We start from the raw sequence: 21,604 nt of genomic DNA on the forward strand, positions 1-21,604 counted from the left end.
TCCCGAAAGTATGTCTAAATATTTTATTTGCCTTTCCTGATTGCTGGAGTCTAAAGGGGGTAGTTGACCAGCACGTCCTGGCGCGCCAGCTCCAGCAACATGGGATCGTCGAAGAATTTGTTGATGGACACATCCTCGGAAAGTCCTTTCCTGCGGCGCGTCTTGATCATAAACTCTCGGGCCAAATGGGATGCTTGCTGCGGCTCCAGTGGCCGGATTATGATGCTCTTGTCCAGGGGATCGCCGGGCACTATCTGCCAGTGATGGAACACCGAAAGACAGAAGGCCTGGCCCTGGGTGTGCGTGCGGAGATCCGTCTCGAATCCAAATGAATCAATGGCGGGTATGAAGGCTTTGATCGTATAGATGGGAGAACCCGAAACGGGAGCATCCTGCGTTACATGGCCTCTGTAAAAAAGATTATATAATTCAGAGGCGCAATTTTAAGGAAACTCAAGCAATAGAACTCACCTGCGCCTAGCCAACACAGTATAAACAGCGGATACACAATCTGCCGGCGCCTGAACTTCCACAAACAGATACGGTTCCATCAGACGAGGGGTGGCCATCAAAAACGCCGAGTACGCAACTCGACGGGCTGTTGGAATGATTTGTCCACCACCTCGATGCAACGCCTCGTTGGCGATAACACCATCGAGAATCTTAAACTTGACATTACGGATTGGCTCCTCGCAAAGCGGCCCTTCTCGCGTGCCCCATTGGAAGCCCTGCACAATCGAATCCTTAACCGCGGTCAGCAGGTTCTTGTCCACTTCCGAGGGCAGAGTGTCGTCGACGAGGATATTTGGACCCGTGGAGTCAGGACCAAAGGCCCAAATCGAACGCGCCGCAAGCAGATCCCAATCGTAATTGACCTGGAAGAACTCTCCAATGCGTTTTTTGTTCCAGTTTATGCAAACAGTTCCGTTCTCAATGTCCTCGGCCAGTCCCTTCTCCAGTGGCTCCGAGATCATGGTTATTTTGTTCTTCTTATTCGGGGTTTCGGCAAAACATTTCAGCGAACTAGTTTCAACAACTGTTTCGCAGAAAGCCACCACGGGATCCGCCACCTTAATGTCGATCTCAGAGTACATCTTCCGCAGGTCGTGCATGACACAATCGAGGTACAGCTCGCCAGTGCCCAGAATAACATGCTCGCCAGATTCTTCTACTCGAGTCGAGAGGAGTGGATAGGATTTGTTCACCTTGCGGAGGCCATCCAACATCTTGGGAAGCTCGGATGGATTAACTGGCTCCACAGCAATCTTGATAATGCTCTGAGTGTTAAACTTCAGTGGCCGGAATATGTAGAGGTCTTCTGGAACATTAATATCCACAATGGTGGACGTTTTGACGATACACTGATCGATGCCTTCGATGAGCACCCAGTTTCCGGCGGGTACTCGATTTAACTCCACTTTGTAACGAGACTCAAATACCCACAGACGACCCACTTGCAGTATGCGGGAGTCCTCCTCATCCTGCAGTGTGTAGTTCTCTCCCAGGACACGCACCTCCTGGCCAGCGTGAAGAGTACCAGAGACAATCCTCGCCAGCACTTGGAAGAACGTACAGTCGTCGTTGGGATACATCTTGGAACTGTGCACCATCAGAGTGCCGTATTGGTTGCATGAAATCATATCCCGGTAAATGTCACCCTCCTTGGGTCCAGTGTAAATGTGGTCGACCTTACGCTTGGCATTTTCCAAGGGGGACTTAATGTGCTCCACACACATGTCCACAAAGCCGCTGCAGTCGCCCATGAAACGGTTACAGACGAGTCGCAGTAGTGGTCTTATATTCGACTTCATCTCCTCCTTGGAGACGCGCACATTCAGCTCGGCCAGAGTGTCCGACAAAGTGGTGTCCACATCGCCAACCACCTGAGCTATCAACTTATACATGGGCTCCAGAATGAACTCCACAAAGCTGCGCTGTGCCGAATTGTGCGGCTGCTTCTTCGAAAACTTACGCCTATTAAAATTATAAAAACGCCTGTGATTAGTAAATGCTTTGCGTAATTAAGCCCCACTTACGTTTTGCTGTTGAAGTACATGTCGCCCCAGAGACGCTTGGCGAAGTCCAGGTAAGCCACTCCCTCATAAGTGTCTGCATACAGCTTGGCAAAGGATTTCAGAGTGAAACAAAAGCCGTACAACGAACTAGCGAAACAAACGTTGCCCAGGATCGGCGAAACTAAGAGATTGTCGTCTGCGGCGCCATATGTGCTTTAGGAATATTATAAATTAGTAAGGTAAAAAAGCGTTGAGTATAAAGCACTTTATCACCTCAGCAGCCCATTGACTTCCTCCACAATATGTTTCAGCTTGAAGTAGGCGTCCTGGGGCGGTAATTTTAGCTCCAGGATGAGGCGATCAATCTGCGAGTCAGAGAAAACAATTAGAAAGTTTAATGGCACCTTAGGGCTGAACCCCTTACCTTGTTTATGCAAACGGTGATAGCCTGGCGCTCTTGCACCGCGTGTTTGAGCAGCCGCTCGGTGTTGAGCATGACGCCCTCGGCGGCATCGATGAACAGTACCACACCATCGCTCATTCGCATGGCGGCGGTGGCCTCGTCCGAGAAGTTCACATGCCCCGGGGTGTCGAAGATGTTCAGCAAGTAGCTCTTCTGCTTGACATCCTGCAGGACAAGTGTCACCGGCGTGGCCTTGATGCTGCAGCCGCGCTCCTGTTCCGTAAACAGGGTGTCCGTGTAGCGCAGCTGGCGCTCCTCCATGGTCTCAAACTGTGGATGCGTCTGCCGGATGAGGCAGTCAACGAAGGTGGTCTTGCCGTGGTGCAGGTGGCCAACTAAAGCCACGTTGCGGATTAGCGGTGGAGTGTCCATGAGATCGGCCATGAACTCCATGTCGTAGGTGGTCTCCTGCATGTCCTGCTCCTTGATCTGGAACTTGAGCTTTTTTACCGGCTCTATGAGCGGCTTGTCCAGCGGCTGGGCATCCTCCTCCTGGACAATGGTTTCCACATCCGGACCATAGACCTCAACTGCTGAAGGATAGTAGCGTTTATCCTCGTGTAGCACCACGGCGGTCACCTCCTTGTCCTCGTCCTCCTGCGGCTCCACCTCGTCCTCGTCCATGGCGTCCTTTACATGAATAATACTGGATTAATGATCAGTTTTGTAGGTTTTTTGCCAGCGTATACCTCTGGATCATCCTGCACATCGGGTTGCCCGTAAATACTCTGGTCATCATCCTCGTCGCTGTCTAGATCGGGGCCAATATAGTTGCCAAACTCATCGTACAAATCGGAATCCATGGTTTTTCTACAAAATATATATTTTTTAATACTTTCATTCAAGATTTGCCGGCGGCGTCTCAAAAAAATTGAAAACATTCGCGATGTCGCCAAACTTATACTAACGCTGTTTTTATTATATTCAGGTACTTACCTAAGATTACAGCACCTGCTGAGTGCTAATTTCTTCTTTAAAATTAAAGAAAACTGCCAATAAATAATTAATTCACAATTTTCACAAAAAAACGCGGATTGCAAGCACGCTGTTCTTCTTCTTTGCCGAAAAACAATCAGCTGTTAAAAGACCGGCATTACCTACGGCATTGCCAACGCAAATATGGTAGCCGCTTGCAGCCCTGGCGGCAAAATTTGAATTTTCCAGTTCATTAAGGCTAATTAAGGTTTTTGCCAGCAAGTAGGTAGCTGAAAAAGGAGTAAAAACGTAGGTAGACCTTTCCGTTTATATTGCACTGCAGTCGCCAGAGGTAATTAGTCGAAAGTGTCACCCGCAGGCATCAGCATCATTATGATGAAGTTCGGTTTGCTTCTTTTGATGGCGCATTTTGTGGCCTCAAGCCGAAATCTAAACGATATTCTCGGTCGCGAGCAGTGGATTAGCATAGCCAAGGAGTACATCAAGAACCACAAGCCCTATAAAGCTAAAATCTACGAGCCCTACAGGCCGCGCATCGTAAATTATACCAACCCATTCGACGGCGATTTTTGGGAGACAACCACGCCGGCAACAAATGCGGAATCTACCACCAATCCGCAAGAGACTACTGCTTACTTCACTGGGGAAGCATCTACTACAACCGAGGAAAATTCCACTGAGGAAACTACCACAACTTCGCCAGTGGACCATTCAACCACCGAATCCAGCTATTCAACTTCAGAGGCGCCCGACGCAACCACAGATACTTGGTATTCCACGACAACAGCTTCGCCGGGAGAAGCTATAGATTCACCTGAATCAGAAGCCTTATATTCCACAACAACATCGAGTCCAGAAGTTCCAGATACAACTACAGACACCAGTCCAAGCAGCACAGTTTATGCGGAATCAACGACAAGCAATGCAGATTATTCCACAGGATGGCTAGAAACTACTACAGAAACCATTGCAAGTTCTTCAGCATTGCCGGAATCAAGGACTACTTCAAGTCCGGAATTTTCGGGGACAGAACTATTGACCACTACCACAGACATAGGAATCAATCCAAGCACTACAGAGCTGCCGGAATCAACTACTGCAGAAGCGATTACCACTTCTACCGGATGGCCGGAATCAACGACAGAATCTGCTGGCACTACCACAGAATCCAACGAATCCACGTTCGCATTGTCCTTAGATCAGACTACAACTGAAATTGCAGAAGCTTCAACAGAAGGATTATTTTCAACTACAGAAACCCCGGATTCAACTACATTCTTGCTGGAAATCATTGCCACGACTCCGGGCGTGGAAACTACTACATCGTATCTGAAAACAGTGATTGACAGCACTGCGGAGCAAAGTTCTACATCATCAACACAATTTGGATTCAATTTAACGACATCGGAAATGGTGCAAACTCAAATGGAAACCACAACACCGAGGCAATTGAGTTTCGTCGGAGATTCTGTTCGCCAAAGACGGAGAAAATATAAGTATACTTCAGACACAGACCCCGAACTTTACTGGCACTGAAAATGATTGCAACAAATAAAACTATAGAATTTGAATTTAAATAAAGGCGGTTGTCTTATTTTGTTATCGTACAATAATTGGCAGCGCGACTTAGGTTATTTTAAATTGGGGAACGGGGTCACACTGGCTAAAGGCAAAACACATTTTTGTTTAATTTTTGAAGAAGTGTGCCAATTTTTAAAAATTTATAGCGTTAATATGAGTTTGGCCAGCATTAAACAGAAAGAAGTTAAGGGCAAAAAGAAAGTGCTGCCCAAACTGCGCAATATCCTGGCCAATCCTTACAAACAGCACAGGTAAGGCGGACAGAAATCAAGAAAACCCCAATCAACAGGTTTTTTATTTTACATTTTAGTCCTCTTTTGTCGGAGGAGGAAGTGCAGCAGTTTCGGCAGATACTGCAAAATGCAGTTAAAAACAGCGGCGGAGAGACCAAGTCATTTGCCACTCGATTTGGCATACATCTCGGCCTGGAGAGCTCCCTGCGCGCCATAAACTCCCGGCGTTTCTCCTGCCTATTGGTTTCCCTGAGCCTGCGACCAGCTCACCTCGTCCGTTTAATGGCCACTAGTGCATCCGTCAAGATGCCCACGGCTCCCATTTACGCACAGCCCAAGCTGGAGGAGCTTACCCATGAAATCTTTGGAGTAAGAGCGCTTTCCTTGGCCTTGCCTCTAGATTTAAAATCAATAAGCGCGGACTTGGAACAGTGGATTACTGCCCGAAAGAGGACACCTAAGCCTGCCAAGCAGATAGCCCCAAAAACGCACAAGAAATCCAAGAGGAAACCCGAAATAATCCAACCAAGTGAAGATGAAAAAAAGCCGCCGCTACCAGTGGCTGAAAAGAAGGATTGGGGTGACGATTTCATATCCTGCTTTTCGGACAAACCCTCTGTAAAGCTGGACCGCGTGGATGTCCAGGTGGAGACCCAAAAACTGGGCCATGCCCTCAGTAACCTGGCTATGAAAGCCCAAAGCAAAAAGCCGAAAGTAGAAGTCAAATGTAACCCAGTCAAAGAGGAGAAAACGCCCAGCGTAGAGCCCCTGGAGTTAGAGCCAGATGAAGACGACTTTCTGCCCGGAGATTTGCAGAACTATCGCCATCTTACTATCCACCAAGTACGTCCAAATCCCGACAAGAAACCCAAAAAGAAGCGCAACAAAAAGGCCACCAAGTCCTAGAGATGGTTGGCAACGCAACCGCATCAGCTGTAGTTTTTAGGTTATGTTATTCAGTTATTTATCGTAATTGGTAAGGCGGCGCACACAAAATGCTCCGGAGTTTTCGTCAAATAGCACGACTAGGAAGATCCCTAAAGACGCCAATTGCAACCAGAAGTCTGCCCAAACTCGCCACCACCTTAGGACAGCAGGCTCCCTTGCACACCAGTGTTTCCGCGTGGAAGTACGACAAGAAATCCTCGCGAGCATCGGATGACTTGGACAGCGACGACGAGGATGATGAGGATTTCAAAGATGAACGGGACTCCAAGGTGGTCAAGACCAAGGTGAACTCACTGCGCGCGGATCTTCTCCTGAAAGCTGGTCTGGGCATGGCGAGAAAGTAAGAAACAGCGGCAGAGATCCTTAAAGTGCCTCCCATAACCAAGATGTTTCACATCCCACAGCAAAGTAGAACTGAATTTCTACGAGAGCAAGATACGCGTCAATGGGAAAAAACTGCCCAAAAAGAGCGCCCAGGTAAGGAGTATAATGCATTTAGTCAAATTCAAACTTATAACTTACCATTGGCAGCTGGAAGTCGGCGACGATATTGACGTAATCCGGGGCTTCAGTCAATCGAATCCTTCTCACCTGGTCGTGGCCCGCGTCTCCATCCTCTCCGCCAGCGAACGCGAGGAAGGACTCAGCGTCCACCTGAGGCGCTACAAATCCCTGCTGGTCGAGAACTACCGGGCACCCAACGCCTTCAAATCCTCGGAACACGTTGCTCATTAAAACCAATTAGAAATAAAGAGTGCTGCAAAGCTTTACTATTAAGCGTAAATGGATGTATTCGAGTGAGTTTAAGTAAGGAGCAAACCTGCAAAACATTGCAATACATCTTCAAGATAACACAACTTTTAAAACTATACCGTCAAACCGGATTATTTTCAATGATTTATTTTTTAATGTAGTGCAACACCTAGAGTATTTTACACCGTTTTGTTGATGTGTCCTCTGGTTACCAGATCTGACAACTCTCAGCCTTTGGATGCATGGGACTGCCCACGGGACACTTGTAGACCTCAGCAAAGTCGTCGTTGTTGGAAACCGCTCCTAGCACCCGGTACTTATCGATGGTGTGTGCGTCAGTGAGCTCCTCCCAGTAGTGCTCCGGCTGGTACTCGGCGCACCACAGCTGCGCGAATCCCACGAAGAAGAGCTGCTCTGGCGAGAGATCAAGGCCGGGAATCTGGTCGTTCTTGGGGGCATACGTTTCGTTGTCCTCCCCACTCCTTTGGAGGTGCTTCATGTGGCTACGATAGGCAGCGAGTGCACTCCTCAACCCACCGGCGTCCGCTATGTTCTCGTCCATCGTTTCGTTGCCGCGAATCGTCTGGTTAATTTCCGGTATCATGTATTGATTGAAGTGATCCACATAGCACTGCGCACGTTCCTGGAACACCGCCTTCGACTTTCTGGACCACCAGTCGCGTATCTCACCTGTGCTGTCGAAATTGGAGCCTCCCGTATCGAAGCCATGGGTCAGCTCGTGACCTAACAGGTAACCAATAGTGCCAAACTTCAAGGAGTCGGGCCAAGAGCGGTGGTACGCAGGCGGATGCAAGATACCCGCCATCGCGTAGACCGTGTTATCCAGGTTGTAGTAGAAGGCGTTCACCTGCATCCCGATCAGCAGTCTCAACGGCTTCGTGTCCTTGGGCAGGCTCTCCGCGTGGAGGCCACTGTAGTGTTGAAGATACGTGCCCAATACTCGCAGATTGATCAAACTCTGGGCATAGTTCCCTTCCACAATGGTCAAATTATTGATCTGGCGGATCAGAATGTCAGATAGCTCTTCGTTTTTGTAGTTGCCAATCACTGGCGTTATGACGGACTCCTTGGTCAGAGCCTCTGCCCGCGTTTCCGTGTCCAGCCACTTCACATTCTCGAGGATGTGTCGCTGGGTCTTTCGCATCTCCATCACTATGTCCGAGATCTCGGAGTGTTTCTCGTCGGTGAAGTGCTCCTGCGAAGCAAGCGGAACCGCATTAGTCACGTAAGTTAGTTGATATCAATTGAAAAGCCCCTTTTTCACGCATATTCAACTCACCGCCATGTAGAGCCTGTTGAAGAGATGTGCCAGCGTAAACTGGAGGATCATCACACAGTTATCCTTGTGGTCCTTGGGATGCTTGGGCTCCTTCAGCTTGTCGTCCATTCGGTAGAGGAGCAGCATGGCGAGATAGTTGGCCACCGCCTCCGTATGCTTGGCGCACACCTTATCAAGCTCCACATAGTAAAAGTCGCAGAATTCTTCAACAGACGTGCCATTGTAGAAGTCTATACCATTCCAGGCTATCTCATAGTAGCTTCTCCATTGGTCAAATTGTGGCACCTCATTAATCTTACTGAGCTCATCGCACTTATCCGTATCGCCTTTAAACTTATCCTCAATACTAAGCGCCTCTCTCCAAAATGCAAAGACGCCATCGATGACGGCGGAGATTTCATCTTCTGTGAGATTGTAGGCCTTCAGATACCCGCGCATTCGATTCTCGTTCAGCTTGTAGGCCCGCGAGCTCGTATTGGCAACGTGGGCGGTGCGGACGATGTGGTCGAAGCCCAGCTCCGGAAGTTTGAAGTACGGATTGAAGGGATGCTGCGGAAGAATATCTTGCGAGATCAGACCACGGGCGCCGTAGTTGGTGAGATGGGCGCTCATGTTGAACCAACTGAAGCTGGAGGCGTTCCAAGCGTCTCTGTCGACGGCGGGGAACCCACCAAACGACCTGATAAGCGATAGATAAGCGGGATCGGCAGCTGCTTGCGGAAATAACTCGGCCGCCAAGCAGGCATTGTAGAAGCGTTGTGCAACGAGCAGCTCGGAGGACACGTTCAGTGCCTCCGCCAATTGTGTCCTGGCCAGCAGCTGCTCCGTCACTTCCGTCAGCCTGTAGTTGATGTCCATGAGATTGTTCCGCCTATGGGTGGATTGCCGCGGAGGTTTCACGTTCTTCCAGTTGCCGCACGCATACTCATAGAAGTCATCGCACGGATCGACGCTTAAGTTCATGTAGGACTTCATCATCGCGCCATGGGTTCGAAGGTAATCGGCCGTCTCATCTGTAATCGCGTTTTCATTCGACTCATCCCCAATACTCCTGGCCTCGCCGTAGTCCGTCAGAGCCACGCAGATCACGATGCAAGCCAGCTGCGTAAGAAAGGACAGTCGAAAGTATCTTGAGATTGAGAACATATTGGCCCGGTTCGCAGGGCACACACGCAGTTTGTATAACACAATCAAGTAGTGCGGCTAACGCTCGATCGACCCGAATTATTTGAAAAAACCCAACGAGCTCGACTGGCTAATCCGGAACGCGATTGAGAACTAAACAAGCAGCGGTATCTCTCCGATTCCAACAGCGTGTGCTTTTTCGCAACCATTTCGATCCAAAGCACTGGACAACAGAGATTATAACGAAGGCATCACTATGACGTCGTTAAACACACTTTCACCATCTATAGCGCGCATTCTAAGCCACTGTTTTGAATAATATTAAGAACTCATAAACAGCTGAACTGTTAATCCAGGCATATTAGCATTTAAATAAGCGCCTTCGAGGAATAGTGATGATTTTGCTGCACTGTGTAGCCAGTGCTCTTGCCAAGACTTGACCTATGCCACACGCTGGTGGTGATAAGGAAATGTAAGTTCTGGGAGATTCATTGATCGCCGCCTCATTCATTCAGATTAAAAGCATTTCTCAGATTTTGTTTCAAAATCGTCACTTTTGTCACTTACACACTTTCTTTCCAGGTCTTGGTACAAGGAAGCTTTCATGTACAACTGCTTTTTGTATACAATTTTGTATAAAATTTAAGTATAAACCAATTCTTAATATTTACTTTTAAATACTTCTATTGTGTATTTATAATTCCATTAATAATTACTATTGATAAATTCTTCCAAAATGTTTGGGTAAAATGTACAAATAAAGCTCGCAGCGTTCCTTATAACATTTCGGAGTTTGCTCCACACAATGAATATTAATGCAACTTAAACAGGTTAGCATTGAATTCAGTTTAAATGGCAGCATTTTGCCGCCCAAACGTCGATAAGAAATACAATCGATAGACAATCCCAGCGCTCGCAGTGTGGCCAGGCATACGCCAAGCATATTGTTGTTGTGCCTGTTAGCGGCGACGGTCACATCAGGACGCAGTGTCATTTTATAAAAATGTCGTTTTCCGCCATCGGCGATTGCCAATTAGTTTCACAAATATACCAAGTAAGAAGCACTGAACGGCGCGATCCGGCATGTCCTAAAGCCCTTCCCATTGCAGTACAAGAGGCACCGCGTCGTGTGCAGCGTCAAAGTTCTGCCGACACCTGTGACCCATTTTGAGCGGGAACGGAAGAATGTTTTCCATTGGATGACGGCGGATCGCTGGTGCAGGATTGAAAGTGGACTGTGGCGCCTGTTTGAGAACCTCAAGCAGTGGCAGGATGCCTTCAAGCTGAACACCGAGCTCATAATCGATCACATCAACGTGCGCGTCCAGGCCACCGATGAGCCGAATCCTGCAACGCTTGCACTCCTGGCCGGTGCGGAGTCCACCAGCAGGGATCTCTTCCTCGACATTCAGCTGCAGTACATCACACACGAGGACACCACCATTGTGGGCGTCATACCCGCCAAGCGCAAACTTGCCACGGAGGCAGAAACCAATGGCACCAGCCGGCCAGCAAAATCGGGATTGAAGCCTAAAGCTGGGTAGGGAACATTTTAGTTATTCCCCTAAGTAGCACAAGAAACCATTTATTTGCTTATAGACGCAGATTGTGTGCTTATTATTAATGCCAATAGCTTCAAGCCACCTTTGCACTTTAACTTTTTATGCACAAACGTTGAATGCGCATTTAAATGTATTCTCCCTTAGAACACAATCAAAGCCCAGGCACATAGACGCCGACAACGAGGACGACAAGAGTTCCACGTCGGGCAGCCAACCAGCCAAGATCAAACGCGAGCGAAGGTCCATTTCCGAGGTTGGCGGAAAGGATAAGATTTCCAGCAGCTCCAGTTCCTCCCAGCAGAGCAGCCGCATGAAGCGATCGCACAGCCCAGTGCAGCGGTGAGTAAAGATGCACGGATGTGAGAGGAGTAAGAGCGTATTGGTGTATTCGCAGGAATTCCAGAGCGAACTCGGTTGAGCCCAAGCCTGCACGCCGCTCCGGCCGATCACCCATACGCCCGAGTCGCTTTAAAAACTTTGTAGTAGGGTACGCCTCAGAAACTGTGCTGTAATGACCAGCTCTAATCATTTCCCTGGATGCACTTTCAGCGAGACAAGGGGCAGCAAGAGCAAAGGACCCAAGCTGAAGGCGGAAAAGGGTTTCCCACTGCCTGCCAAGGGTTTCAAGGTGGAGCAGATGGACGGGGCGCGGTTCGATGCACTGCAGCGGCTGGACAGCATGCTGGACATGCCCAAGCCGCGCGAAGTTAAGATTTTGTAAGTGCTTCCGACTAGATGAAAATAAAGCGTATACGAAAGTGCCTTCCAACCTACGATCTTTTGATTGTCTCAGACTCTTGGAGAAAATGGTCGAAGACGAGGTCCTGAATACGTTCGAGAACTATCGCAATGACTTCGATAAGCTGTTCAAGGAGCGCGAGTTCAAGCCGCGCACCAGTCACTACATGAACATTGCCCACATGGACATTATTGACATACTAAGTAAGGGCATTCAGCAGCAGATGCTCAAGAAACTGGGCGAGGTCTACAGCAGTCGCAGCGTAAGTTTGGGTTGTTCTGGAATCGCATATGTCCTAACCCTTCCCGATTATCAGAACCACACGGCGCTCCTGCTGAACGGACTGCTCCCGCTGTGGATAGTGCGCCTCTTTATGGACACATACAAGCTATCGCACTCGGAGGCCGTGCAGCAGATCCGCGACCAAATGAAGTACAACACATACTTGAAGGCCCTGAACGATGAGCCGCTGAGTTCCGATCTTGACTGATCTTAGCCCTTCGTTACTATTTATATTTGATAGAAATATTGTTTAGCATCCGATTGCGGAGTATTTACATTATGCGCCATATAAAAGGGGCACCTGTTTAAATTCATTTGTCTTTATTTAGTTCGATTGGAATCCGTTCTGTACTAAGCATATTACATTGTATAAATACATAATTCATTTGCTTTCGAAAAAAGAAAACGCTTGAGCAACCGAAAGTTGAGAGTGTGCAGGCTGTAATGGAGTGCTCTCTGGGCGACTGGCGGTGATGACAACGTGAGCGAAGGACTACGAAATTACTTTACTTAGAATCTAGGGTGTAATGTTGATGGAGCGCCCAGCCACCCGGTGGCTATTTAAAACTCAGTCTGACCTCCACACTCTTATGTACAATCTATGTGGACAGTTGGTGAAGTAGATTACAGCTCGTCGTGCTGCTGCTCCTCCTCCTCCTCATCGCCGTTGGCGCCCTCCTGGCTGCCGGTGGCGGCCTCCTCGGCATCATCCTCGTCATCATCATCGAACTCCACCTGTTCATCCTGGGAGACGCCCAAGGTTTGGCGCATCATCTGCTCAATACTGTCGGCGAACTGCGAAGTCTCCTGGAGCATGTATCCCGATCGCAGGGTGGCGGTGCGGAACATCATCACAGCCATGTCCTTGGCGGTGTCATCAGCCTCGTCGGCCTCCACGCGGCGCAACAGCTCGCGCATCAGCGGATGCCTGGGGTTGATCTCGAGCGTCTTCTTCTGGTTGAGGTAGTAGGTGCGCTGAGGATCGTCGGACTTCTGGTGGGCGTTGGACATGGCCAGACGCTCCATGTTGCCGGTCCAGCCGAAGACGCCGGCCACCAAGGCGCATGGCGAGTTGCTGAGACGCTCGGAAACCTGGGCCTTGGAGATCTGATCCTTGAGTGCCACATCGTTCAGCCACTTGACCAGCGGCTCGAAGGTGCTCTTCAGCGACTCGAAGTTCTTCTTGCTCTTCTCGGACTCGTTGAGCTGGAATCCCTCCTTGGCCACGTTCTGGAACTTCTTGCCATCGAACTCGGGCAGGGCGGAGATGCAGTACTCGTCGACGGCCTCCACCAGATACAGCACCTCGTATCCCTTGCTCAGCAGACGCTCCACGAAGGGCGACTTCTCGACCTCAGCGCGATTGGCACCAGCGATGTAGTAGATGTGCTCCTGCTTGGCCTTCATGCGCTCCTTGTACTCGGCCAACGAGGTGACGCCCTTGCCGTTGGAGGTCTGGAAGCGGAGCAGCTTGGCGAGACGCGATCGGTTGCTGGGATCCTCCATCACGCCCAGTTTGATGCTGCAATGAGTAATTTAGGTGATGATTAGCAATAAAAATCAAATAATTAAATGTAATAGAAAACTAATTTAACTAAAGTATATACACGTCACCATTGGCAATATTATATTACGTGGGTTTCCTTATCTTATCTGCATAAAATTCTTTAAAGCAACAAACCGAATATAATAAAAGGCTGGCAAAAAAGAATACACGTCACCGTGGTCAATATTAAAATGGATTCTGCGGAAATTCTTATCAGCAGGATCCATAAATAACTCCCAGTTTAAGTATGAAAAATCGTTCAGCGAGCAATACTTACTTGGTGGAGAACTCCTTCCAGAACTTCTCGTACGCCTCCTTGTCGATCTTCTTCAGCATGTCCAGAACCTTGCGGACCAGCTTCTTCTTGATCACCTTGATGAGCTTGTGTTGCTGCAGAGTTTCGCGGGAAACGTTGAGGGGCAGGTCATCGGAGTCGACGACACCGCGGATGAAGCTCAGGTAGTTGGGCATCATGTCGTTGAACTCATCGGTGATGAAAACACGGCGCACATACAGCTTGATGTTGTCGGACTTGGTTCCGTAGCGGTTGAAGGACTCGGATGGCTGTACCTTGGGCACGTAGAGCAAACTCTTGAAGGTCACCTCACCCTCGGCGATGAAGTGCGTCTGGGTAAGGGGCTCGCTGGAGTCCTTGGTCAGACTCTTGTAGAAGCTAGTGTACTCATCCTCGTTAACTTCGGCGGGCTTGCGGGTCCAGATGGGCTTGCTGTCGTTGATCAGGGTCCAGTCCCAGGTGGTCTTCGAGACCTTCTTGGTCTTTGGCTTCTCGTCGTCGGCCTCCTCGACCTTGGCGTCCTCATCCTCCACGTCATCCTCGCTCTTCTCGGGCTTGGCTTCCTCCTCTACGGGCACCTCCTCCTCGACAGTCTTGCTGGACCACATGCGGATGGGGAAGTTGATGAACTGCGAGTACTTGCGGATGAGCTCGCGAACGGTTTCCTCCTCGAGGAAGTCCTGGGCTTCTTCCTTCAGGTACAGCGAGATCACGGATCCTCGCTTCAGAGTATCGCCACGGGGATCCTCGATGATGCTGAAGCTGTTGGCGTCAGACTCCCAAATGTACTGCTTGTCATCGTTGTGCTTGGTGGTCACCACCACACGATCAGCGACCAGGAATGCGGAGTAGAAGCCCACACCGAACTGTCCAATCATGTCGTTCATATCAAGTCCCTCCGACTTGCTGGGATCCTGCATCTTGGCCAGGAAATCGGCAGTGCCGGACTTGGCGATTGTGCCCAGGTTATTGATCAGATCCTGGTGGGTCATGCCGATGCCAGAGTCCATGATGTGCAGCGCCTTGTTCTCCTTGTCAGCCTTGATGCGGATATGCAGCTCCGGATTGGTATCCAGCTCCTTGCTGTTGGACAGAGCCAGGAGGCGGATCTTGTCGATGGCATCGGAGGCGTTGGAAATCAATTCACGCAGGAAAATCTCCTTGTTGCGGTACAGCGAGTTGATGATCAGCTTCATCATGCGGTTCACCTCCGTTTGGAAAGTGAACTTCTCGGCCTGCATACCACAATAGACAAAGAAAAAAGGGAAAGGAACTCCCGTTCATACGTGTACCTTCTGAATGACCTGGCATGAACTAACCTTCTCGCGAATCTCCTTCAATTGCGCCACGTTCAGGCCGTCCAGTTGAATGGCCTCCTCTTCACGCTTCAGGGTCTCGGCATCTGGGGGATTGGGAATGGAAAAAGGGGCGGTTATCGCAACGCTGACGTGTACCAAACAAAACTCGTCCAACTCGCCGGCGGGGGGCGTGTCTACGTACCGGTGCGGGAGCCCTCCTTGAAGGAGCCCAGATCCAGGTCGATGGTCTCCGTTGCGGCCTCCTCCTCAGCGGCGGCGATTTGATTGACGCCTAGCGAAGGCGAATCAGACACAAATTAATTAGGTTAAAACACCGGTTCATGGCGGCGTGGCAAATGGGGAAACTTACCTGCTAAAAGCAGCAGGCCCAACAGCAAAAAGTACTTCATAATCGGTGGTAGCTTGATTTACGGAGGACGAGCTATCAGTTGGTCCGGCAAAAGGCCACGTCACGAATAACAGATGCAATAAATAAATCCGCACTTGCGTCGCCTGCTTTGATTTTTTTTTACTGACGCCGACGCACGGCTGGAAGGCCTTTAAATGCCTTGCAGAGTGACCGTATTGCGGTGCTGGAAAATTCTTAGCGCCTTGGAAGGAAATACCAACAGCTGCACTGGAAATGGGTATATTTACAGTATAGACCACGACAATAGTGCCTATATGAAATCATTTAAATACGTGACAAAATTTAATATTTTCAGTATATACATTCTTACAATATATTTGGGATTTCGTTTACAGGGACTTCGGATGCAGTTTCAATACTTTACTGTTCATTATAGTTCATATAATAAATTTCTATCTTAAATATGTAGCGCACAAAGAGACTCTTCAGCCGGAGAATATGTGATATGTATGTGTATATTTGAAAGGAATAGATATCTTTTAATCTGTTTAAGCTACAAGCCAGATATTATTCAATGCTCTGTTCAGTTGTGTGTGATCTTCGCACATTTAACATTTTAAGTTTACCAAATATGTACATATTTGTGCATTTCTAGTTGTAGGTAGCAGTGGTGTGACGATAAGAAGGTATGTATTGTTAAAAAATGTATGTATTGTATAAAGTTTATAAAGTTTAGTAAAACATTTTAATGTTGGTATTTTTCTAGTATTTAAGTATTTTTCTTCACGATATTTAAGTTCTGCACCCACCCACATGTGGGTGGCATTTCTGGACTTGGCTTGGTATTTTCACGCGAGCCCTTTGGTATTTCGCGACGCACCCGCTGCGGTCACTCTGGGCACGAGGCTTGTTTATTGGGCGAAATTTAATGATTCCCTGTAATCATTCAACATTTGCGTGAGTTGCCAAACACCGACCCAACCAAAATTCCGTTTCGGCCACAATCCGCCTACAACCGACTCGTATATATCCAGAAAACAACCGATCCGCAGCCGCCACTCCAGCAGTAGCAGTTCATCCGCGTGTAACCAAGCCACAAATCGCTTCTTCGCTCCGAAATCGCGTGAATCGTTGAATCGGGGAATCGGAGAATCGTCTCTATGTCGTCTGTATGCTAGTCGTGCCGTGCAGCAGCAGTACTAGCAGGGCAGCAGCCGCAGTGTCAATTAGCAGTTTCGCATAACACCACCTCACGCGTACACTCTGCACCAGCACCACCCCCCCGAAAACCACCCGCCCGTGCGTCCGTATATCGTCGTGATATCCGTGTTATACAACAAAATTGCACCGTGCCCAACATACGCCGGCCAAAAGCTGCCCGCAAATCCACGCCGATCATCGCCAGGCTGCGCCACCCGGTCCTAGCGGAGAAAGCGGCTCTGCAACTGGAACTGCATCTGCAATTGCAACTCGGCTGAACTGGTCCGGATTTGCTGGTTGCCGTAAGAGGAGCAGCGACTGCAAGGGCACAACCACAGCATTAGCACACAGTCTATAGTGTAGCTGCAGCACCAGCCTCCAAAGCCCAAACCAGCGGCAACGGATCGGATCCACCATGAACATCGACGACTACGAATCGCTGCCCACCACCAGTGTGGGTGTCAATATGACGGCGGGCGCAATTGCGGGCGTGCTGGAGCATGTGGTCATGTATCCGCTGGACTCAGTCAAGGTGAGACTGCATTGCCGCCTGGTAATCGGAGGAGCAGCATGAACATAACCCACCCGACCTAACCTCACTATCAATCGGAATTTTGTGTGTGCCGCCGCTGCTTGGGCATAATCGTGATGTAATTCCCCACGTCTCGAATGCAACCAAGAGTTGCGCTCCTCATTAATAGCTCTGGGTGGTAAAGCCACAAAGTCACATAGCCGCTGAGTACGCTTATCGAAGCACGTTCCATTGGTTTATGCTTCCGCGATAAGATTAGTCCCAGTGCCCATTACTGCACTAAATGGACTAGCTACTATCGGCGTAGCGTTCTCATCGTTCTTCTGAGAATTCGGTAGGGCCAAGTACACCACAGGTTCGCCACTTGAACATATGCAAATGTACATGCCTACCTTTCTACCTCGTAATGACGTTCGCCGCAAATATATACATATATAGTATAGTGTTATATATATGTACTCCACGCATTCAATACCTATTATTGACCGATTCTTCGTTGTATTTCACTCAGCTGGCTCTGGTGGCTCGAGCATTTATTGATTTTCTTGGCCACATGTGTCAATCGCGCAAGTGACAGCCGGCAGGCAGTTGGTTGCCAGTTTAAAGCCTGGCCGGGATTACCGGCGTCATCATTATAATCTAGAGACTGGACACAGTCCGTTTGACGAGCTAATTTCATGAAGTTCTGAAAGCCAGAGCGGAAACCCCAATTGGACACCAATTGAAGCTGCTTATAGGCAATAATTACCCTTCACTTGCTTACCTTATCACGACACCCACCATCGGGATGAATGAATCATGTTGGCTCCGCCATCTCTTCAAGCGCCGTTCCACGGGCATTTATGTAATGGAAACTGCTATCAGTTCGTCGTAGCTCCCTTTAATTAGGTTTGCCCCTACTCGAGAGGCTACTTTTCACCTTGGATTGCCTCGCTGACTTGTTATTGATAGCAGCAGCCAGCCGCAGAAAGATAAATGCAGTCGGGCTGTGCTCCAGGGAATCTTATCTGCATCGCAAAGCTAGCGCCTCCGTAATTTACAATATGGATGCTGCTCTCTGCTCCCAGATACAATTCCGACTTGAGTGGTCGACAGGCACGCCTTTAAATAAGTACAATTAAGTATATACATGTACAATATACAATGTACATGTGTAATCGTTAAATACGTAGGCAATTGCAAATCTGTAGGCCCTGAGTGACTGACTGGCTTGTAAATCAGCGAAAGTTTTGCCGGCAAGCGCACGATTATATATTTGTTTATTCCATTGATATCAGTTATTAGTGCCTGTTGTTGTGCACGGATTATAGCCCCTACATAATGCAAATTAACAAGCACGGTGAAGTTTAATAGCCGAAAACAAAATTCCAAATAGTTTCTATGAAGCAATTATTCCCCCTTTTGTTTGCAACTGATACAGATTGTAATAGTTTCGCAAACCAGCCCATCGATTCTGAATCACAAACCATGATGAGAGCACGTTCTAAAGTCTTGACAAAGTCAGCAAGTGAAATGAATATTGTATATCCCCCACAATTGAGTTGGGTTCGGTATTGCATTTCATGAGTAACCATGACTTGCAGAAGAATAGTAACAAACGAGTCTATTCGCCCAACTTGCCTTGACTTAATCTGCGTTTTTGATGTATTATCAGAGAACAAATTACTCGCCCTGACGCACCACTTTAACCAGTTTAATCTAGGACAAACAATGAGTTAATTAAGCATCAAGTACTGCAACAGCCCATTGTCAAATGCACAATGTAAATATATATACGATTATTTTAAACGTTCCATTATTGCCCACTTATAGACGCGAATGCAGAGCCTTTCACCGCCCACACAAAACATGAACATAGTGTCCACCCTTCGGAACATGATCACGCGAGAGGGCTTGCTGAGGTGAGTGGTGCCAAAGGTATATCATATCGAGTGATCACTGTAACCTCCGACCTGCAGACCCATTCGGGGAGCCAGTGCTGTGGTACTGGGCGCTGGGCCAGCGCACTCGCTGTACTTTGCCGCCTACGAGATGACCAAGGAGCTGACGGCCAAGTTCACATCAGTGAGAAACCTCAACTACGGTAAGGTTCCAAAGTTTTCCTGCGCCCATGGCTTCTGCTAATCAACCTCAAACATTGCAGTGATTTCGGGAGTAGTGGCTACCCTCATACACGACGCCATCTCTAGTCCCACGGACGTGATCAAGCAGCGGATGCAGATGTACAACTCACCGTACACATCGGTGGTATCCTGCGTACGGGATATCTACACGAGGGAGGGCTTCAAGGCCTTCTACAGGTCATACGGCACGCAGCTGGTCATGAATCTACCATATCAGACAATACATTTTACCACATACGAGTTTTTCCAGAACAAAGTAAGTATACCCCCACGTACTTACTCTCTTTATATCTGATGATCTTCGTGTGCATGACAGTTGAACCTGGATCGCAAATACAATCCACCAGTGCACATGGCAGCGGGTGCAGCGGCCGGTGCCTGTGCGGCGGCTGTGACCACGCCACTGGACGTGATCAAGACGCTGCTCAATACTCAGGAGACTGGACTGACGCGCGGCATGATCGAGGCCAGCCGAAAGGTGAGTATGGTGCTATTAGAACTTGGGGAACTGCTTGTCACCTGCCAAATGTTTCTACAACTGCCCTAAATCGCATTTCACGATATTTAATTGGCTGAGCAAGTCGTGGGTCACATTAGCTCCATGTCGCGTTAGTTGAAACGTTGTATCCAATGCCCTTTGCCCTCTTGCAGATCTACCACATGGCCGGTCCATTGGGCTTCTTCAGGGGCATGACCGCCCGCGTTCTGTACTCCATGCCCGCCACGGCCATCTGCTGGTCGACGTACGAGTTCTTCAAGTTCTACCTGTGCGGCTTGGACGCTGATCAGTACAAATCGTCAATTACGGGCAGTTCGGAGCCCCGCAAAGCGGACTACGTGCTGCCCAGGACTACGGATGAGGAGCAGATCGATCAGGATCGCGAGGCGGCGAAGGAGAAGGAGAAGGACACCGCAGCGACCCTGCACTCCGCCCCGACCTCGGTCAATGCCTCCGGTGCCATCAAGACGGTGTGCGAGCTGTCGACGCGACCCGCCGGGCCCACAATCAACCTGCACACGCGGCACACGGACGTCAAGAGTCCCTACGAAAGGGGCTTCAGCACGTAGGCGCCGCCAGTGGGCGTGGCCGCGAGCGGGGCCCGCGTTCGAAACGTTTGCAGCAGCAGCGACAGCTAAACCTAAGCGTAGCTATTAGTTGGCGGTAGGGAATGGGGTAGCTGGGCTGGAAATTGGGGCCTCTAGGGCAGGTGGGCGACACGGCGTTCGAAACGCCTGCCGTTCCGCCGACCACCGCCTGGCCACTGCCCCACTTCCAGTCCACCCGAACCCAGCTGCTTGTATGAATACTCTGCGAGGAGTCGGTGAGAGAGTTTTATCACTCCATAGTCGGAGGTTAAATCGTAGTTGTTGTTCTGCACAAAACTCTCGCTCTCACACGCAACACGCAAAACTCCACACATACACACACACAAGAAACACACACACCTTTACACCTCCCACACACACAAACAATGACAGTTTTAGGCAAAGTGCGAAATTCTTGTTAAAAGTATATGCTATTGATAATATTGTATCTATGTTATTTCGAAATGAGAGAACCTTCTTGTAAAATACTATTACCTATGTATTACAACCTTTGATTTACTACATTTATATATATTTTTTTAACCAATTTTCAAATGATATATGCATATATTTATGTTGATCGTTGTAAACTAATCAAGAGCAAAAATGTAAAGCACACACGCGCGAGCAGCAAATTCAATAATTTGTAATCAAATTACACCCAACTCTTCAAACTGAGATGTTACAAAATATAACGAACAGCAGATACAGCTCCCAGAGAACTACGTCTCCCCCAGATTGCCCAATCTATACACCCGGTACTAACTAGCCAGCCCCATGTAGAGCAGTAGCCTAGCTATGTCTGTTGTCCTTGCTCCAGGCACTCGACTGCAATTGCTTACAGCTGCACGATCTTTCCCATCCGCTGCAGTGTTTTAATCCATCACCCAACACCCACCACACATCATCCTCGTCTCAGTGCTACAGTTCTCCATCCTTGAGCAGCGAACGCAGTCTAGTGCCGGGGATCAGGACGAGCCGGAATATACAATAATACATCATATTATTACGTTCACTGTTATTTTTGTTTATATATATGCATAATATATATATATCTATATCTACATATATGGATATGCTACACCGGCGATTATTAAACTGTAAGGTGTAGCGCTAAATTACAATTTTATTGTTAAAGAATTCAAACGAAAACAAGCGGAAACAAAAGCAAAAACCATTGGCAAGCGAAAGGCCCATTAAACGGATGAAAGAAAAGA

At 48.7% G+C, this 21,604-nt stretch overlaps 8 protein-coding genes across 9 annotated transcripts; 5 read left to right on the forward strand and 3 right to left on the reverse strand.

Annotated features, from left to right (window-relative positions):
* Window positions 1–9: 9 nt before the first annotated feature.
* Window positions 10–3,600, reverse strand: LOC6554319 (116 kDa U5 small nuclear ribonucleoprotein component). Its single transcript, XM_026976321.1, has 7 exons — window positions 3,415–3,600; window positions 3,168–3,288; window positions 2,440–3,108; window positions 2,289–2,380; window positions 2,037–2,228; window positions 472–1,974; window positions 10–408 (listed from the first exon to the last, which is right to left on the reverse strand). Exons 2-7 carry the CDS (start codon window positions 3,279–3,281, stop codon window positions 51–53), a joined length of 2,928 nt encoding a protein of 975 aa, XP_026832122.1. The 5' UTR covers window positions 3,282–3,288; window positions 3,415–3,600; the 3' UTR covers window positions 10–50.
* Window position 3,601: 1 nt separating this feature from the next.
* On the forward strand, window positions 3,602–4,950 carry LOC6554320 (mucin-5AC). The gene has a single exon (XM_001981443.2). The coding sequence runs from the start codon at window positions 3,787–3,789 to the stop codon at window positions 4,948–4,950; it is 1,164 nt and encodes a 387-aa protein (XP_001981479.1). The 5' UTR covers window positions 3,602–3,786.
* A 130-nt stretch (window positions 4,951–5,080) lies between these two features.
* On the forward strand, window positions 5,081–6,960 carry LOC6554322 (uncharacterized protein C6orf203 homolog). Its single transcript, XM_001981445.3, has 4 exons — window positions 5,081–5,246; window positions 5,306–6,516; window positions 6,581–6,653; window positions 6,708–6,960. Exons 2-4 carry the CDS (start codon window positions 6,224–6,226, stop codon window positions 6,909–6,911), a joined length of 570 nt encoding a protein of 189 aa, XP_001981481.1. The 5' UTR covers window positions 5,081–5,246; window positions 5,306–6,223; the 3' UTR covers window positions 6,912–6,960.
* On the forward strand, window positions 5,096–6,151 carry LOC6554321. The gene is made up of 2 exons (XM_001981444.3): window positions 5,096–5,246; window positions 5,306–6,151. The coding sequence occupies exons 1-2, from the start codon at window positions 5,149–5,151 to the stop codon at window positions 6,132–6,134; spliced, it is 927 nt and encodes a 308-aa protein (XP_001981480.1). The 5' UTR covers window positions 5,096–5,148; the 3' UTR covers window positions 6,135–6,151.
* LOC6554323 (neprilysin-1) lies at window positions 6,950–9,604 on the reverse strand. Its single transcript, XM_001981446.3, has 2 exons — window positions 8,230–9,604; window positions 6,950–8,145 (listed from the first exon to the last, which is right to left on the reverse strand). The coding sequence occupies exons 1-2, from the start codon at window positions 9,373–9,375 to the stop codon at window positions 7,138–7,140; spliced, it is 2,154 nt and encodes a 717-aa protein (XP_001981482.1). The 5' UTR covers window positions 9,376–9,604; the 3' UTR covers window positions 6,950–7,137.
* Window positions 9,605–10,301: 697 nt separating this feature from the next.
* On the forward strand, window positions 10,302–12,332 carry LOC6554324 (uncharacterized protein CG4951). 2 transcript variants are annotated; one of them, XM_001981447.3, is made up of 7 exons: window positions 10,302–10,408; window positions 10,464–10,894; window positions 11,061–11,255; window positions 11,311–11,403; window positions 11,466–11,633; window positions 11,710–11,917; window positions 11,972–12,332. In XM_001981447.3, exons 1-7 carry the CDS (start codon window positions 10,358–10,360, stop codon window positions 12,143–12,145), a joined length of 1,320 nt encoding a protein of 439 aa, XP_001981483.1. In that variant the 5' UTR covers window positions 10,302–10,357; the 3' UTR covers window positions 12,146–12,332. The 2 variants fall into 2 exon arrangements, with proteins under 2 accessions (XP_001981483.1, XP_026833910.1); XM_026978109.1 differs by lacking the exon at window positions 11,311–11,403 and having other exon boundaries at window positions 11,972–12,189.
* LOC6554325 (endoplasmin) lies at window positions 12,242–15,678 on the reverse strand. Its single transcript, XM_001981448.3, has 5 exons — window positions 15,447–15,678; window positions 15,279–15,368; window positions 15,098–15,180; window positions 13,761–15,013; window positions 12,242–13,459 (listed from the first exon to the last, which is right to left on the reverse strand). The coding sequence occupies exons 1-5, from the start codon at window positions 15,484–15,486 to the stop codon at window positions 12,562–12,564; spliced, it is 2,364 nt and encodes a 787-aa protein (XP_001981484.1). The 5' UTR covers window positions 15,487–15,678; the 3' UTR covers window positions 12,242–12,561.
* A 596-nt stretch (window positions 15,679–16,274) lies between these two features.
* Window positions 16,275–21,597, forward strand: LOC6554326 (mitoferrin). Its single transcript, XM_001981449.3, has 6 exons — window positions 16,275–17,178; window positions 18,991–19,079; window positions 19,137–19,261; window positions 19,322–19,557; window positions 19,618–19,779; window positions 19,953–21,597. The coding sequence occupies exons 1-6, from the start codon at window positions 17,062–17,064 to the stop codon at window positions 20,367–20,369; spliced, it is 1,146 nt and encodes a 381-aa protein (XP_001981485.1). The 5' UTR covers window positions 16,275–17,061; the 3' UTR covers window positions 20,370–21,597.
* The last annotated feature ends 7 nt before the right edge of the window (window positions 21,598–21,604 follow it).

Source organism: Drosophila erecta, unplaced genomic scaffold, assembly GCF_003286155.1.
Source record: "Drosophila erecta strain 14021-0224.00,06,07 unplaced genomic scaffold, DereRS2 tig00000000-arrow-pilon, whole genome shotgun sequence".
NCBI classification, from domain to species: Eukaryota; Metazoa; Arthropoda; class Insecta; order Diptera; family Drosophilidae; genus Drosophila; species Drosophila erecta.

What these genes read in the sequence shown, in the direction of transcription:
- LOC6554325 (XM_001981448.3), bottom strand. Translation starts at nt 15,486, where the DNA reads ATGAAGTACTTTTTGCTGTTGGGCCTGCTGCTTTTAGCAG. An exon ending in GGGCCTGCTGCTTTTAGCAG is followed by an intron (nt 15,369 to 15,446) that starts GTAAGTTTCCCC and finishes CGCCTTCGCTAG; the next exon opens with GCGTCAATCAAATCGCCGCC. An exon ending in TGAAGGAGATTCGCGAGAAG is followed by an intron (nt 15,014 to 15,097) that starts GTTAGTTCATGC and finishes TGTGGTATGCAG; the next exon opens with GCCGAGAAGTTCACTTTCCA.
- LOC6554323 (XM_001981446.3), bottom strand. Translation starts at nt 9,375, where the DNA reads ATGTTCTCAATCTCAAGATACTTTCGACTGTCCTTTCTTACGCAGCTG. An exon ending in TCAACAGGCTCTACATGGCG is followed by an intron (nt 8,146 to 8,229) that starts GTGAGTTGAATA and finishes CTTGCTTCGCAG; the next exon opens with GAGCACTTCACCGACGAGAA.
- LOC6554321 (XM_001981444.3), top strand. Translation starts at nt 5,149, where the DNA reads ATGAGTTTGGCCAGCATTAAACAGAAAGAAGTTAAGGGCAAAAAGAAA. An exon ending in AATCCTTACAAACAGCACAG is followed by an intron (nt 5,247 to 5,305) that starts GTAAGGCGGACA and finishes TTTACATTTTAG; the next exon opens with TCCTCTTTTGTCGGAGGAGG.
- LOC6554320 (XM_001981443.2), top strand. Translation starts at nt 3,787, where the DNA reads ATGATGAAGTTCGGTTTGCTTCTTTTGATGGCGCATTTTGTGGCCTCA.
- LOC6554322 (XM_001981445.3), top strand. Translation starts at nt 6,224, where the DNA reads ATGCTCCGGAGTTTTCGTCAAATAGCACGACTAGGAAGATCCCTAAAG. An exon ending in GGTCTGGGCATGGCGAGAAA is followed by an intron (nt 6,517 to 6,580) that starts GTAAGAAACAGC and finishes CACATCCCACAG; the next exon opens with CAAAGTAGAACTGAATTTCT. An exon ending in TGCCCAAAAAGAGCGCCCAG is followed by an intron (nt 6,654 to 6,707) that starts GTAAGGAGTATA and finishes TACCATTGGCAG; the next exon opens with CTGGAAGTCGGCGACGATAT.
- LOC6554326 (XM_001981449.3), top strand. Translation starts at nt 17,062, where the DNA reads ATGAACATCGACGACTACGAATCGCTGCCCACCACCAGTGTGGGTGTC. An exon ending in ATCCGCTGGACTCAGTCAAG is followed by an intron (nt 17,179 to 18,990) that starts GTGAGACTGCAT and finishes GCCCACTTATAG; the next exon opens with ACGCGAATGCAGAGCCTTTC. An exon ending in TGATCGAGGCCAGCCGAAAG is followed by an intron (nt 19,780 to 19,952) that starts GTGAGTATGGTG and finishes GCCCTCTTGCAG; the next exon opens with ATCTACCACATGGCCGGTCC.
- LOC6554324 (XM_001981447.3), top strand. Translation starts at nt 10,358, where the DNA reads ATGTCGTTTTCCGCCATCGGCGATTGCCAATTAGTTTCACAAATATAC. An exon ending in GGATTGAAGCCTAAAGCTGG is followed by an intron (nt 10,895 to 11,060) that starts GTAGGGAACATT and finishes ATTCTCCCTTAG; the next exon opens with AACACAATCAAAGCCCAGGC. An exon ending in CCGCGCGAAGTTAAGATTTT is followed by an intron (nt 11,634 to 11,709) that starts GTAAGTGCTTCC and finishes TGATTGTCTCAG; the next exon opens with ACTCTTGGAGAAAATGGTCG.
- LOC6554319 (XM_026976321.1), bottom strand. Translation starts at nt 3,281, where the DNA reads ATGGATTCCGATTTGTACGATGAGTTTGGCAACTATATTGGCCCCGAT. An exon ending in GAAGTCAATGGGCTGCTGAG is followed by an intron (nt 2,229 to 2,288) that starts GTGATAAAGTGC and finishes ATATTCCTAAAG; the next exon opens with CACATATGGCGCCGCAGACG. An exon ending in ACTGTGTTGGCTAGGCGCAG is followed by an intron (nt 409 to 471) that starts GTGAGTTCTATT and finishes TCTTTTTTACAG; the next exon opens with AGGCCATGTAACGCAGGATG.